Source organism: Argiope bruennichi, chromosome 10, assembly GCF_947563725.1.
Source record: "Argiope bruennichi chromosome 10, qqArgBrue1.1, whole genome shotgun sequence".
Lineage (NCBI taxonomy): Eukaryota > Metazoa > Arthropoda > Arachnida > Araneae > Araneidae > Argiope > Argiope bruennichi.
The window spans coordinates 90,687,625-90,704,780 of NC_079160.1; the positions used below are offsets into that span (position 1 = coordinate 90,687,625).

General features: G+C 27.8%; 2 protein-coding genes across 6 annotated transcripts in view; one reads left to right on the forward strand and one right to left on the reverse strand.

Annotated features, from left to right (window-relative positions):
- The window catches only part of LOC129988017 (major facilitator superfamily domain-containing protein 6-like), a 147,737-nt gene that overhangs the window by 68,310 nt on the left and 62,271 nt on the right, over window positions 1-17,156 (forward strand). The window contains exon 1 of one of the 2 annotated variants that reach the window (XM_056096093.1): window positions 253-445. The exons of the other annotated variant lie outside the window; for it this stretch is intronic. The gene's annotated coding sequence lies outside the window, so the exon portion shown is untranslated. Of the gene's footprint in view, window positions 1-252; window positions 446-17,156 lie in introns of those variants that run through there. 2 annotated transcript variants of the gene reach the window in all.
- Window positions 12,812-17,156, reverse strand: part of LOC129988016 (maltose permease-like) — a 35,051-nt gene continuing 30,706 nt past the window's right edge. For 3 of the 4 annotated variants that reach the window (XM_056096089.1, XM_056096088.1, XM_056096090.1), the window contains one exon: window positions 12,812-14,641. In XM_056096089.1, the coding sequence (XP_055952064.1) occupies window positions 14,616-14,641 (26 nt within the window). In that variant the 3' untranslated portion in view covers window positions 12,812-14,615. The remainder of the gene's footprint in view (window positions 14,642-17,156) is intronic. The other variant, XM_056096091.1, reaches the window with a different exon arrangement.

The following is a 17,156-nucleotide window of genomic DNA, read 5'->3' on the forward strand; positions in this document are numbered from 1 at the left end:
AGATGATGATGACGTTCGGAAATAAAGAGGGATTCAGAGAATCGAGTTTACACTGAAGACTACAATCAGACGATATGTAGCGGTTTTCTGTTATAAGACTCTGTTATAAAAACAAACTTATTCGCCAGACTTCCTGAGCGCTGCATTCCATCGACAGAATGCTGACTCATGCACCAACAATCATATGTCAGCAAAATATTTCACCCTTACGTCCATCTCTTACAAGATGCCACTGAGGCAGACTTCCTTTTTATGGATGATAACACCAAGTTTGCATTCATACTATTTATGACTTTCTAAAAATGAAATTATCTATAAAATGAATTGGCCAACATATTTGCCTGATTTAAATTTCATAGAATATGTTTGAAATGCCTTGTCTAGACGCCTTTCGACATGACTTTCTCGCTGGAAAACAACAACAAATGAAAAATCTCATTGAGAAGTAAGTACTTTTAGCTCAGCAAAGGAGATGATCTAAAGTAACTATTGCAATTATGATATAATATATTTCTTATTAACGAGCATTTCTTTGCTATTTTCGTTTTAGAGGATAATCATTTTCAACAATGCTACTCTTTCTATAAAGTATTTCCTCTTTATTTGTTTCATGGATTGATTTAAGTTAAACTCGTTCTATCCTTTATTGCTCTAATAAGGATTTTCATTCTTAGAATTGAAAATATTGTCTCTGTATTTTTAATATCTTACACCATAGGTTTTTTAAAAATTAATGTTTATAAAACAGTCAGTATGTTTTATGTTTTTGACACTAGTGTATAAATCCACATCCAAGTTAACTTTTGATTTAATTTAATTCCCATTTTGAAGCATTGAGATGGCCATTGAAGATAGATTCAGTAAATGTGAAAAAAATCACAGCAATACCTTTAGCAGGTATCATTCATAGAAAAAGATTTATATTTAAAATTGAATTTAACGAGATATCCATTCTTTTATTAATATTTTTTTTAAAAAAAACCTGTATTTTTAAAAATAAGCAGTGGAAATGCATTTTGGTGAATTAAATCCTTTAATCCTGTTTCTGTCAAAAAAAAAAAAATTCTGTGTTTGACCAATTTTTTTGCTGTTTCACACAGATTTACAATTGGATCAATTCATGTTCATATCAAGCTACCAACGCTAATTCAATTTTCGAAATTACTACTAGTCTTGTAGCAAATTAAAAAAGTAATGGGAGAGCATAACACAATTTGAAGGTGATAAGTATATGAATGACACGATAAGAGATAATTTATGTCTTTTACATCAAGGATTATTATTAAATATTCATCTTTGGAGATCACACCTAGTTTTATTGGTAATGTTAATTTTCAATTAAATAGTGCAAATATAACTTTATGTTCAAGATTCTGCCAAATTGTTTGACATTAAAACTGCGTTATTTGATCTTACATATGTTTTGTTCCTTGTGTAATGAATTTATTTAACAAAGACTAGTCTCATACCACCACAGCGCTATTAAAAACGTACATATGTAGGATATATATGTTTTATCTTTTGCGTTCTAACCATTTTTCCATTTTTCTTAATAGCTACACATATATTAAAGATTTTTTTTCGGTTTTTAATTAGCCTCTTAGTTAGTATGAAAACTGAGCTGTAAAATATTTGATAAAACGATGAAAAAAATTTAAATTTCAGGGCAAGAATGCGATACGATGTTGGGAATTAGGTAATAGAGTATCTTTAATATTTTGCCAAAATTCAGGAAAAATTTGCTCGACACTTAAAGTAACATCATAAAAAAAAATCCAGATTTTTTTTTGTCTTTTGTAACGGTGTAAAATTTATTTTAACGCTGTAATATCTTTGGAAGTTATCATGGCAAACTTTAAAATTCAGATTACTTCTAATTATGAATATTCTAATTAAAATGTTTTAAAAACGTTACGATGTGCACATTTTTACCAAGGTATATTTATATATAAAAAAATAATCAAAAATACAAACATTACGAAATTTTAATTAAAAAAATTATTTTTGAATCAAACTAAAAAAACTAAAAAAGATGCAAATGTATTTAAAGAGCGTTAATGCTGCTACTACTAAAATACAGATGAACTTAACCAAATTAGTAAAAATATTAAGTTAAGCAAAAAGAATAAAAAAAGAAAAGGAAATACGAATCTGGCCTGAAGACTTTTTCCAGGATCACCCTCAGGCAGGGATTCAAACAAGGGATTTTTTCTGTAAGAGGTCTGACTTTCATCCAAAATTATAGACCCCTTGTGACCTCCCCTGAAATTGAGGCCTTAGAGATAAACTAGTTTCACAGAAATTAAACAATAAATTATAACTTCCAAATCCAAACGAAATTACAATTACACAACACAAACTACAAAAGATCACTCACAAACCAAAAATATCATTAAAGCAAAAAGGAATGTACCTACCAGTAGCAGGTAAAACTCCAGGCTGCTCTACAAAAAATGCACCACGTCAAACTACATTGAAGCCTTCCGCATACCTAGCTGCGCCTGCAATATCACTCCCCGTAAAGTGCTTCGTCAATCTAAGTAATAATTGGAGGGCCTCAACTCCTTCTATTCAGTTAGTTAAAATGTACTAGAAAGCTTATTTTTAGTTGTGAAAAAAAGATTAGAATAAAGATAAACCCTCTCTTATTAAAACTTCTATATTGCAAAAGTTTTTGGGAAATTCATTAGTAGTTAAGATTTTAATGAGAATATTTGTTGCTTTAATATAAGAAATTTTGTTATAACAATTTTTTTTAATCCTATTAAATTCTGAAAAAATTAAATTTTTGAAAACTTTAGAGTTTAAATTAGAATGGTAATTATTAAGTTTAATTATTTTAAAGTTGAATTCATCCATTTTATTGTAAATACCTACTAATGTTTTATCATTAGAAATTTCGATTTTTAAATCTGGATAGGTTGCTTTAAGTTGATTTTCGTTTGTTTCAGTTAGAACTAAATCTTTTGGATAACAATTCGTAACAATATTATTATTATCTAAGTTTAACAAAAGTAAGTCATCAATATATCTCCAACCGTTCCCATTGGAATGCCCTTTACTTGTTTATGAAAATTAATTCCATTAAAAGCATAATTTTCGTTAATATTAGATTTACATTATAATAGACAGTTATTTTTCGTAATAATATTGTCACGTAGATACTCTAGTGCGGAACTCAATGACACACACAAGAAGTAGAGCTAAACCAATTTATTAACTCAATTCTGAACTGAGAACACAGTGATTGACAAATCTTCTGCTTTTATACTAGCAGGGAAAGTTCCAGAATACTTTTCTGGAGACAATAAGAAAAGTCCAGAACACTTGTCTGGTAAACTAAAGAAATGTCCAGTATCTTCTGGAACATGAAATAAAGGAAAACATAAAATCAAGGAATTAAATATTTACATATACTATGAATCGCATTGTCTCAAGCGGGATTCGAACTTACGGTCTCTTGATTATGAGACCAGTACCATGACCATTCGGCCATGGAGATCCGACTGTCTTTCTTCAATGCGGCAATATCTTCATTTAAATATTCGTCATATATAAAAGTACATACATCTATTAATTTTTCGTGAGGTAGATTAGTGTTCAAATTTTCAAAATCATAAGTATTAAGTTTATTTCTTATATATATATATATATATATATATATATATATATATATATATATATATATATATATATGTCAAATTTATCAGCTGTATATTAAGCGGTCTCCTGTAAAGTCAAGTCGTCCAATATACCTACAGGCACACACACAAATTCATATTTATTATTAGTAGAAGTAAGAATTTATAACGATTACATCAATTTTTCTTTTTCTGTTGTCTACTATAGTGATGAAAAAGTATCCTGAATGATAGTATAAAATAAGATGTATCAAATTCTTGGTCAAAATTTTTGTTTGTCCTTCAAAGTAATCTCTTCTGAATACAATATACTTCTGCCGACGTTTCTTTCAGTCATTAAAATATGCCGCAAAGTAGTCTTTGTAAAGCTCCTTCCTTCAAAGTTCGTAGTGAATTTCTTTTCATTTAATGAATGAACTTAAATAAGTCAGAGGAAATCTCAATCGAAGAAAAGTAATTTGTCACACAGTGCCATATAGGGCGAATGCAGTTTGTAGAGACGTATTTGATGGCATTTTGCCAAATATCGAAGAATAATAATGACGCTAAAAATCAGCATTACCGCTTTGAAAAATCCATGAGTTATTCCTACACAGTTTTTATTTTTCAATTTTTCTGTATAGGAAACTTGACAAACATGACTTCTAATTGCTAAACGATAATCACTAAGTGTCAATTCACTGATCTGATCTGGAAGGGCTTCCAAATCGTAGTTTTTCTATACCGAATTCTCTATCTTTCCATATTTTTTTCTACTCTTGTTTTTCATAAGTAGTTGTCCGTAAAATCTTTTTGCAATGAAATATTTTGAATACCATGAACTGTTTTGCACAAATTTTTTTCCTTATTCTTTACTCAAATACATTCGCCATTCTGAAAAGTCAGTAATTTTAAAATTTGTATCTGATTCAAAACAAATTTATTATCAAACGATATACAGGAATATATTTCTAACCGTTTCCATATGTTTATAGAAATCCTAAAAATGTTCAAAAAGTTTTTAATACTTTTTCTACCACACATGCACTTTAATGAAGCATTACAGATAATTTTTATCACGGTAATATCTGTGGATTATACCAAAATCGGTATTCTATCATCTTTTTGCTAATATCGAAAAAACAGAGTTAGATAATGATCAAATTTTAGCCAATTCGTAAAGAGATAGAAAATTTCCTAATGTGTTGTTGTTCATACTGTGAATTCATGAAGTGAATTTTCAGGCAAAATGAACGAAGTGAATTTTCGGGGTTTTTTTTTGGTAAATATTCATTTTATCAGAAGGAATTTATATTTATGTCTATACAATCGCCAACAAAACATCTTACCTTCATATTTATTCCTCTCATATTCCTTATATATATCAGTTTAGTAGAGGAGGAAGCTCAGGTTACAAATGAGTATAAAGCAGAGTGTGATTCTCTAAGGGTAAAGCACTTACCTTATATACTGCACTAATACCTGACACTTACAAATTACCCTTCTTTTCTTTAAAACGAAAGTTAAAAGATGGTAAATTATTATGAAACTTGCACTCTTTTTTACCTTCTAATTGACGATTTTTATGAGTAGGCGGATTCACTTTCTCCAAACAGAGGTAAAGAAATTCTAAATATAACAATTTTTTCCGCAAGATTTAAATTATTTAAATGAATAATATTATTGACACTTCAAGTGCACAATTATACGGTAAAGATTCTTCGGTCACTAGAGTTTTTATAAGCAAATCCATTTTCCTATTTTTAAGAATAACTTCGAACATTGAGTTTACTATTTGCATGACATCCTTTTTTTTATTAATTTTGATTAATTAACAATTAAAGCTATCCATTTACTACATTTGGCTCCTCGCTGGATTCTGATTTTTTTAAATGTCACATTTATTTAGATATGAAAATTTAATTTTGTTATATCCATTTCCTATTTTGAAGCAGTATTGCAGGTATTTTGGAATGAAACTCGCAATTTTAAACTACGGTTAGAGGACGAGGATGGCGCCTGAGTTGATATCTCTTCTCCAACCTTCCATACTTCACCAGCTGGAGAATACTTAGCCCCGACAGATTAAACTTGCACCAGTCCCACTAACATGGAAGTTCTTTATTGGAATAGGGTTTCGCACTTGGAAATTTTTGGCCATGAGGACAAGTTTTCCACCAGTCACCGCGGTCCGAGAAGGGAAATTTTATGTAATAAAGGAAATTTAATCAAATAAAACATATTTTTATTGCAAAGTTTTAAATAAAAGTAAAACTGAAATTTAAAGTTTAAAAATGTTTTTCTATAATTCCTTACTCTTATTTTATTTATAAATTTAATTTATTGAAAAAAAATTGCACTAATTAGTGTTAAATTTTTGCAAATCAAAATGTTTTTTTTTAAATTTTAGAGAGTTTTTCATTTTAACTACACTACGTCCCTTTAAAATTTTGCTGTTTTGAATAAAAGATCGAATACTGAAAATATTAGAGAAAATAAAGAATAAGTATAATAAAGAATCGCATGAATAAGTACATATTTTTTGAGAAAATTATCAAGTATTTTTTAATTTATAATATAAAAAGGTAATTTTTAATACATAAAGGAAGTGTGTTTATAAGCAACATTTCTCGAAGAATTAATTCGCATGATTTAGAGAGATTCATTCTTACAAAAATACTTTCTTGATATCTAGTTGAATTACAGTTTTCTTTTTGAGTTAAATATATTTGTTTACCTACCAATACTTCACTATAAACCAAGTCAGCCTCCATATCGCGTCCATACTTATTAATTTTTTTAATGAATTCTTATAAATGCTCTGAAATGATCCGAATTTAAAATAAAGCATCAGACTAAATAAATTTAATAAAGCACATCCTATTTCTTGAGCAGGATGAGAGAGGAATTTCAATTTTTGCAGTTCCTCTTGGCAAGTTTTGGTTCATGTCATAAAGTTTTAGAAACCGACAAATCTTGTCATAAGAGATTGTATAAAATCACCTAAATGAATGAATCATCTAGAAAGATGAATTACTAAAATGAATTAATGAAAGATGAATTACTAAAATGAATTAATGAAAGATGAATTACTAAAATGAATTAATGAAAGATGAATTACTAAAGTGCTTCAGTGTATCTTTTGTAAAATAGTGAAATTCTTGATTTCTAACTTAAAAGGTTTTGTTTTAATTATTATTATTATTAATTTTTAATAAAAATGCTTCACTATTTCGCATTTTGCTCATTTTATATGAAAATGTTGGGCGATGCGAAAATATTAATGCATAAAATAAGGGGGGGGGATTATAGATCCGATTTTATTTAAGGATCTTAATTTATAAATTTAAAATATTAAAATTTAAAATATTACTTTCTGAGGTTCAAAAATGGTTTGAATAAGTTCATTTAAACTTTATTATATCTAAATATTATATATAAAACTTTTTGAATAAAAAAAGATAAATATTTCAGTGAATTCCAATGTTACAATAAGATTTACAGTTTCCTTTGTTCTCGAAAATAAATACATTAATAATTCATTCTAAACCGATGTGTTTTTTTAAATGCATGTAAACTGTTTTTAAGTATTTTTTTAACTATTTCCTTCTAAATGCTACTTAATATCTAAAGAATTAAGAATGCGGCATAGAAAATTCTAAATTTTGTCCTTCTTTTATGGGATATTTGAATTTTTTATTGATTTTTTTTTTAAAATTTTGATTTTAGTTTCTTTTAACGAACTAAAATATGACATAATTTTTGTAATTTATGTCACAGTTAACATATAATTTTTTGTGTCATCCTTTAGATAAACAACATGTTAAGATGCTGTTAGAAATCAAAACCCTTAGCTTGTTTTAACGTAAATAAAAGTAAATTCGCTGGGCTTTTTTTTTTTGCTATTTTTTCCTATTATCAATTTTTTTCTTTGAACTTAAAACGCAAATTATAATTATTTTAATATTTTTTCTTTGATCGCGTACAAAAACTTGACTTCTAAAACTAAATAGAAATCATTACTTTAAAAAAAAATCGTTTTTTTTTCTATCTTAATGCTCAGTTCAAGATAAGATAAGTTGTCTTAGATACTGAAAAAAAAAACATTTTTTAAAAATATTTCCAAATTTTTAAAACATCCGGTAGCCTTTATATGTGAGGTATTATAAAAAGATAAAAGTTCCATAGTAATTTTATACCAATTATTGCGTATCCAAAGGAGAGATTCTTCCCCTAAGACTTCATAGCTGAAGCTCGCTCTAGTGGTGGATTTAGGCAGTTTTTGGCCATAAATAATGCATATTATGAGACTCCTCTTTAAATAAAATGATCAATTTAGTTGCACATTTTAATTAAGGAACTAATGATACATTTAAGGTTCATTCTTTATATTAGAAATTTTGTAAAAATATATCTTTTTTTTATATGTTATGACTTATGAATGGGTGACATTCACATATGTACATGGCATTGTTTAAGCAAATGCTCAACACAAAACATTCATAAATATAAAATGACTTCAAACTTCAAATGAATCAAATATAAATGTACAGATTCCAAAGAAAAAAAAAAGACTGGAATCTAATAATTTATATTTGGCAAAAAGACAATCAACGACCATTATTATCATAATTAAACATCGAGGAGATGCTAATTATCAAAGTAAAGAAAAAGAATATATGTACTATTTTTTCTTTACTTACTGCCAATCCCATAAGTTGATTCAATTGAATTTATTATAGGAAACTGTAAATTTTGATTAAATTTTTCTTTCTTTTTCTATATTGCTTTTTGCATAATTCATTTCTTTAATTAAAATTGTAATATATATAAGTTGATATATATTTGTAAATTGCATTTTAAAATACCTTGCATATTAGTGACTTACTAAGGAGGTATTTATAAAAAAATTTGCTTCGATTTTTGTCTGAAAATTAATCAAAATTGTAAAGTTTTTCGACAATTTTCGAGCATACTTTTGCTTACAAACTTTCTACTCTCATTTTAAACCAAAATAGTAAGTTTTTCAATGGAACCAATTTTATTTCTACAAAATTTTCTAAATTTAAGATATTTTAAAAATGCATTTCATGATATTTTTAAAATAATATACAATATAATGATAGTTCTCCCTTTAATACTTACATATTTCGAAGAAATCAAATACGATTGTTATGTGCAAATAATTTCTGCTACAGAATTAAATAGAAAATAGCGAATTATATGAATAGTAAATTATAGAAGAACTGGGCGAATAGCATAATTATGGTAAGATGCATAATTCGAATACCTTTTAAATTTTCTTTTTCAATTATTTGAACTCTCCTTTTATTATTGTGTTGCACTCGCAAATGAGCGATTAATCTATTAGGGTTGCCGAGCTAAAGTCATCGTAATATTATTTTAAATACTTTTATGTGATTCTAATCTTTTTTTTTTTTGAATCTTTAAGAGTTTTAATTTTTTTGTTTACTTTTACCAATTAATTCAAACGATGATGCATGTTAATTCTAACTATAGTTATAAAATGTTCAAAATTAATCATTAAAATCCTAATCAGGATCTGGGAATTGTGGCAAGAATAATATTTGGATTTATAGGAAGTAAAACTGAAACAAATCTTTGAAAGAAACAAGTACGATACTTTTTATAATATTTTTTATTTATTATTTTTATACAAACATACATTTACATAAACCATTTTTTTTTCTACTGAACAATTATCGTACAATAAAACAAATACCTCGTATCATGCTTAAAATATTTAGCTTCATATAAAAACATCTAAAGTATAAAAAATATTTAGATTATTCAAATGATAATGATTAAACAATGCATGTTGTTGCTAAATGATATTTTGAAAAAAATTCAAGAAAAACTTCCGATCTTAAGAAAAGTTCAGATAGTTCAGATAGAAGTTCAGATAGAAGTTTTCGAGCATACTTTTGCTTACAAACTTTCTACTCTAATTTTAAACAAAAAAAGTAAGTGTTTTTCATTGGAACCAATTTTATTTCTACAAAATTTTCTAAATTTAAGATATTTTAAAAATGCATTTCATGATATTTTAAAAATAATATACAATATAATGATAGTTCTCCCTTTAATACTTACATATTTCGAAGAAATTAAATACGATTTTTATGTGCAAATAATTTCTGCTACAGAATTAAATAGAAAATAGCGAATTATATGAATAGAAAATTATAGAAGAACTGGGCGAATAGCATAATTATGGCAAGATGCATAATTCGAATACCTTTTAAATTTTCTTTTTCAATTATTTGAACTCTCATTTTATTATTGTGTTGCGCTCGCAAATGTGCGATTAATCTATTAGGGTTGCCGAGCTAAAGTCATCGTAATATTATTTTAAATACTTTTATGTGATTCTAATCTTTTTTTTTTGAATCTTTAAGAGTTTTAATTTTTTTGTTTACTTTTACCAATTAATTCAAACGATGATGCATGTTAATTCTAACTATAGTTATAAAATGTTCAAAATTAATCATTAAAATCCTAATCAGGATCTGGGAATTGTGGCAAGAATAATATTTGGATTTATAGGAAGTAAAACTGAAACAAATCTTTGAAAGAAACAAGTACGATACTTTTTATAATATTTTTTATTTATTATTTTTATACAAACATACATTTACATAAACCATTTTTTTTTCTACTGAACAATTATCGTACAATAAAACAAATACCTCGTATCATGCTTAAAATATTTAGCTTCATATAAAAACATCTAAAGTATAAAAAATATTTAGATTATTCAAATGATAATGATTAAACAATGCATGTTGTTGCTAAATGATATTTTGAAAAAAATTCAAGAAAAACTTCCGATCTTAAGAAAAGTTCAGATAGTTCAGATAGAAGTTCAGATAGAAGTTTTCGAGCATACTTTTGCTTACAAACTTTCTACTCTAATTTTAAACAAAAAAAGTAAGTGTTTTTCATTGGAACCAATTTTATTTCTACAAAATTTTCTAAATTTAAGATATTTTAAAAATGCATTTCATGATATTTTAAAAATAATATACAATATAATGATAGTTCTCCCTTTAATACTTACATATTTCGAAGAAATTAAATACGATTTTTATGTGCAAATAATTTCTGCTACAGAATTAAATAGAAAATAGCGAATTATATGAATAGAAAATTATAGAAGAACTGGGCGAATAGCATAATTATGGCAAGATGCATAATTCGAATACCTTTTAAATTTTCTTTTTCAATTATTTGAACTCTCATTTTATTATTGTGTTGCGCTCGCAAATGTGCGATTAATCTATTAGGGTTGCCGAGCTAAAGTCATCGTAATATTATTTTAAATACTTTTATGTGATTCTAATCTTTTTTTTTTGAATCTTTAAGAGTTTTAATTTTTTTGTTTACTTTTACCAATTAATTCAAACGATGATGCATGTTAATTCTAACTATAGTTATAAAATGTTCAAAATTAATCATTAAAATCCTAATCAGGATCTGGGAATTGTGGCAAGAATAATATTTGGATTTATAGGAAGTAAAACTGAAACAAATCTTTGAAAGAAACAAGTACGATACTTTTTATAATATTTTTTATTTATTATTTTTATACAAACATACATTTACATAAACCATTTTTTTTTCTACTGAACAATTATCGTACAATAAAACAAATACCTCGTATCATGCTTAAAATATTTAGCTTCATATAAAAACATCTAAAGTATAAAAAATATTTAGATTATTCAAATGATAATGATTAAACAATGCATGTTGTTGCTAAATGATATTTTGAAAAAAATTCAAGAAAAACTTCCGATCTTAAGAAAAGTTCAGATAGTTCAGATAGAAGTTCAGATAGAAGTTTTCGAGCATACTTTTGCTTACAAACTTTCTACTCTAATTTTAAACAAAAAAAGTAAGTGTTTTTCATTGGAACCAATTTTATTTCTACAAAATTTTCTAAATTTAAGATATTTTAAAAATGCATTTCATGATATTTTAAAAATAATATACAATATAATGATAGTTCTCCCTTTAATACTTACATATTTCGAAGAAATTAAATACGATTTTTATGTGCAAATAATTTCTGCTACAGAATTAAATAGAAAATAGCGAATTATATGAATAGTAAATTATAGAAGAACTGGGCGAATAGCATAATTATGGCAAGATGCATAATTCGAATACCTTTTAAATTTTCTTTTTCAATTATTTGAACTCTCATTTTATTATTGTGTTGCGCTCGCAAATGTGCGATTAATCTATTAGGGTTGCCGAGCTAAAGTCATCGTAATATTATTTTAAATACTTTTATGTGATTCTAATCTTTTTTTTTGAATCTTTAAGAGTTTTAATTTTTTTGTTTACTTTTACCAATTAATTCAAACGATGATGCATGTTAATTCTAACTATAGTTATAAAATGTTCAAAATTAATCATTAAAATCCTAATCAGGATCTGGGAATTGTGGCAAGAATAATATTTGGATTTATAGGAAGTAAAACTGAAACAAATCTTTGAAAGAAACAAGTACGATACTTTTTATAATATTTTTTATTTATTATTTTTATACAAACATACATTTACATAAACCATTTTTTTTTTTCTACTGAACAATTATCGTACAATAAAACAAATACCTCGTATCATGCTTAAAATATTTAGCTTCATATAAAAACATCTAAAGTATAAAAAATATTTAGATTATTCAAATGATAATGATTAAACAATGCATGTTGTTGCTAAATGATATTTTGAAAAAAATTCAAGAAAAACTTCCGATCTTAAGAAAAGTTCAGATACAGACGGCCCCATCTAGGCGACATTATAGGGAAGTATTCATAATGATGCTCAATACGAATCCCTGTATAACAATCTGGGAAAGATTTTGGCAACTTCATTATATGTTTCAGCAACTGAATATTTGAAATGAAAAGGTAAATCTTGCCGTATTGTTTATGGGTCTTAGATGAAACTTCAGTTCAAAACCTTAAATACCTCTTCGCAATTCAGTAATCAAACGGGACAGAAAAGTCTTTTCAATGATTGACAATCTGAAATCAGGATCCATAAACGAGAAATTTTCATCAGTTTATAGTTAAGAATGGAAATTATAATCTATAATGAACAGGTCATTACTGGAGATATGAAAGATGATATAGCACAATTATTTATTGATTTGTAGGAACTTAATGTCAGAAATTAAAAGATGACAATAATAAATATATACTGTGAAAATGCAACAATGAATTGCTTCACAAATTTTCAAGTGCAATTTTAAAAAGACGATATAGTCATTATACTCTACTTATGGGAATCGGAAATAAGGTCACTGTGAGGATGTAACAATGAGCAGATTTTCCAGCTTTACAGATTTTTATGGAAGAAGAGCCATGAATTAAAAAGACGATGTGGTCATTGTGCGCAACTGACATTTTATAAGAGTCAGAAATAAGGCCAATGTGAAGATGTAACAAGGAGCATATTTTCCAGCTTTATAGATTTTCATGGACGAAGCCATAGATTAAAAGGACGTCGCGGTCATTGTGCGCAACTGGTATTTTATAAGTCGGAAATAATGTCACTGCGGATATGCAACAATGAAATGATTTTTTAGCTTCATAGATATTTTCGGACGAAGCCACAGTTTAAAAAGACAGTTCGATCTTTGTGCGTAACTGTAATTTTATGGTAGTGGGAAATAAGATCACTATGAAGATGCAACAACGAACTGATTTTTCTGCTTCACACATTTTAACAGACAACGCAGCACTTTTAAAGGATGATGCAATCATTACGTGAAACTTATAGGAGTCAGAAGTAAGAGCACTGTGAAGATACAACGATCAATTAATTTTCCAGCGTTTCAAAATTTCGCAAACAAAGTCACAGTTTAAAAAAGCGATAGAATTATTGTTCAAAACTGGCATTTTGCTGGAGTTGGAAATGAAGGCACTGTGAAGATGCAAAATTTCACAGACGAAGCCACATTTTAATAAGACGACGCTGTAATTATGCACAACTGGCACTATATGGGAGTGGGAAATATGGTCATTATTGAAGAAGTAACAATGAACTGATATTCCAGCTTTACAGATTTTCACGGACGAAGCCACAGTTTAAAAAGCAGATGTGGTCATTGTTCACAAATGGAACTTTGTTGGAGTCGAAAACTTACAAATAGCAAGCCCTTGTCATTGGTCTTGTGTAATATTTGATGCACATGGTAACTTTTACATCAGAGTTTGGGACAATATAATATTACATTTTTCAGCCTATTTTTACTACCAGCAAAGTTCGGCGGAAGAGCCTAGAATATTCTTGCAGGATAATTATAAAGATTTATGTAATAGCTGATATTCGCTGTAAAATGAAGTCCTTTTAAAACCTTCCTTCAATTAATATTTTCTACTGAAACAGCCGTGTTTTATGTAACATCATATAGCTTACGTTTCTGTATAAAATTCAATTATTTGTCTAAGCTTGATTACCCTGAGAATTGCTGAAACACTTTTGAGTACCCTCTGTATTCTCAGAAATCGAATTACTTAAAAGAGGCTTTGTTCACCAGTTTCAATAATTTGATAGTGGGGTAGGATCCTTTAGAATTATAAAACTCGATAGCAGCTAGGACAACAAGCAAAGTACAACTTAATTTCTTTCGGTAGAAAATTATTTTTCCCTCATCTTATATTTGATTGAATATTCCCTCTCAATTTTCACCCGTTTTGATCACTATAGAATATTTACTCAATGGTACAAATTTCCACAAAAATCAAAATTTATAAGTTGTAGCAACTGAAAATTTTAAATAAAAATCAGAATCTTTCAAAGTTGTAACAACAAAAGTGATTTGAGTTCAAAATATTAAAAAAAAATTGAAGGAAATTGAACTTTTAATTTTATATTTGCCTCAGTCAATTTGTATCTTTAGCTTGTATTGACAAATCTAATTTCCATTTTTTAAATAGAAACATCGTTGATTTTTCTTCAGTGGACATCTTCTTTGGGTTCTTCTGAAAATGAGACAAAAAATTATTTTTAAAAATGAAGGTATCCTTACTCTTAATATAAGTGAAAAAGTAATTTATAAAACTGAATGAAATAAAAGAATCTTTCAATGGATTTTTGATGCAAAATATTTTAACAAAACTTAAAAACATTGTTGACAAATTTATCATACCCAAAATATGCTAATAATCACAACATATTGCACCATAAGAAGGAATCGGATTGTTATTAAAACAATATGTGAAGGAATTAACCTGTTTTTTCATTAAACCAATTTGCGTTTTTAAACTTTTACTTGTCGACAGTACGAGTGAGCTTCAATTGACTGTTCATTGCCCTTCTGAAAATAATTAACTATATTTTGCGTCTTTTAATAACAGGCTAAGGTCAAATAATGCAACACATTATAAACATGTATCTTTTAAATTCTAATCTAAAATATTCAATTAAAAAGAATAAACTCAAGACGAATATATATAGATATACACTGCGTAAAAAAAGTAGAAGGACAGTGTCTTTTTGCCAATTAATATCTCTTATTTTCTCCTAACTACCAGATATTTATGCAGATTTAATTTAATGACCCTTGTTTTCATTTTAGGCAAAAATTAAACATCTACCACTAATATTATTAAGAAAATTAGTATATATAATTTCCGATGCGTAAAAAAAGTAGAAGGACACTTGCTAATATATTTAATTTAGTGAGTTGTTCTTTATTTAAATTGTGATTTTGTACTTCGTTTATCCTTTTCTGTCAAAACAATCTAATTTGTTTAAAAGTTACGTTGTTTCTCCGTTCTCAGAAATGCCTAAAGGAATACCTTTGAACGATTTGCAAAAAGGGCAAATTTCCGCCTATCAAAATGATGGTAAAGGTGTCAGAGAGATTGCTCGATTGTTGCAGGTGAGCCCCAATACAGTTTCAAACTTTATCAGAAATCCTTATAAAAATGGAAATAAAAAGAAGACTGGTAGACCGAAGAAGTTAGCACCACGTGATGAAAGAAAACTTGCTCGTGTGCTGAAGAAAAACAAAGGAAGTGTTTCAAAGATAAGAAATCAAGCAGGACTTAATCATGTGACGAAACAAACAGTTTACAACTCTATTAAAAGATCTTAAAAAAATTCATTTTCAAAAAACGGAAACATCATCCTAAGTGGAAACAAGCTCACATTGATAACCGTTTAGAGTGGGCTAAGGAGCACATGTCCTGGACTACAGAATGGACTTCTGTGATATTTTCCAATGAAAAGAAATTTAACTTAGACGGTCCAGACGGATATCAGCACTACTGGCATTGTCTGGGGACTGAAGGCGAATACTATTCAACACCGCAAATGGGAGGAGGGAGTTTAATGGTTTGGTTGGCTGTTGGATACGGAGGAAGGACAAGTCTGGTTTTCTTAAATGGTAGGCAAAAACATACAGACTACATTCAAGTGCTGAATTCCGAACTTCTTCCTTATGCCTCTGACATGGGGGGTGAAGAGTGGAAGTTTCAGCAAGACAGAGCTTCCATTCACACCGCGACTGGAGTCAAAAATTGGTTCCTAACAAATAATGTGGATGTTTTACCATGGCCAGCCAAAAGTCCTGACCTTAATATAGTGGAAAATATCTGGACAATGCTAGTTTGTCGAGTTTATGCTGATGCAAGGCAATTTGATTCGCAAACTCAGCTTCGAGAAGCATTGAATGACTCGTGGAACAATTTTTGTCAAACTGAAATTCAAACTCTATACAATTCACTTCCAAACAGAATATTTGAAGTTATAAAGGCCAATGGGAACACTCTTCCCTATTAAAGTCACTATTTTTTCATTCATTATAACGCTGTCCTTCTACTTTTTTTACAAAGTTTCAAAAAAGAGAAACTATTTTTGTTGTCATTAATATTTTATGTTTGAACATCATAATTCTGATGTTAAAATTGTATTTTTGAAATATTTGTTAAATGTTTCTAATAAAAAATTTTAGTAAAAATAAAATATTTTTCGGTTATTGTTAGAAAATCAAGTGTCCTTCTACTTTTTTTACGCAGTGTATATGTGGCGCTAGCTTCATAAGCCAGTTAACAACCTCTGGACAGAGGTGATCGCTTTCGTCTAGTGGTTAAGCTATGGCGTAGCAGGTTCGATCCTTGCTCAGATATTTGCCGCACATAAATAAAAAGCTAAAAATGCACAGAAATAAAAGAATATCGAAAAAATGAATTTATAAATACATAAATTTTAAAAGACTCAAAATCAGATGTTTAAATTATTCTTCTAGTTATTATTTACTGATTTTAACCGATAAGCTTATTAAACATTAATGAAAATATCTGATTAACGATTAATCATATTATTTTTTCGGCAACGGTATCTTTTATTTATTACTTACTGATTATTTTTCTCTTTTGTATACTGAGTTTCAATGAAATATTTACTTTCCCTTATACGTAATATAGAGAAAGTAATGAAATTGTCAACCAATTCGAACTCGATATTTTAATGAATCCCCACGTTTCAGATCAC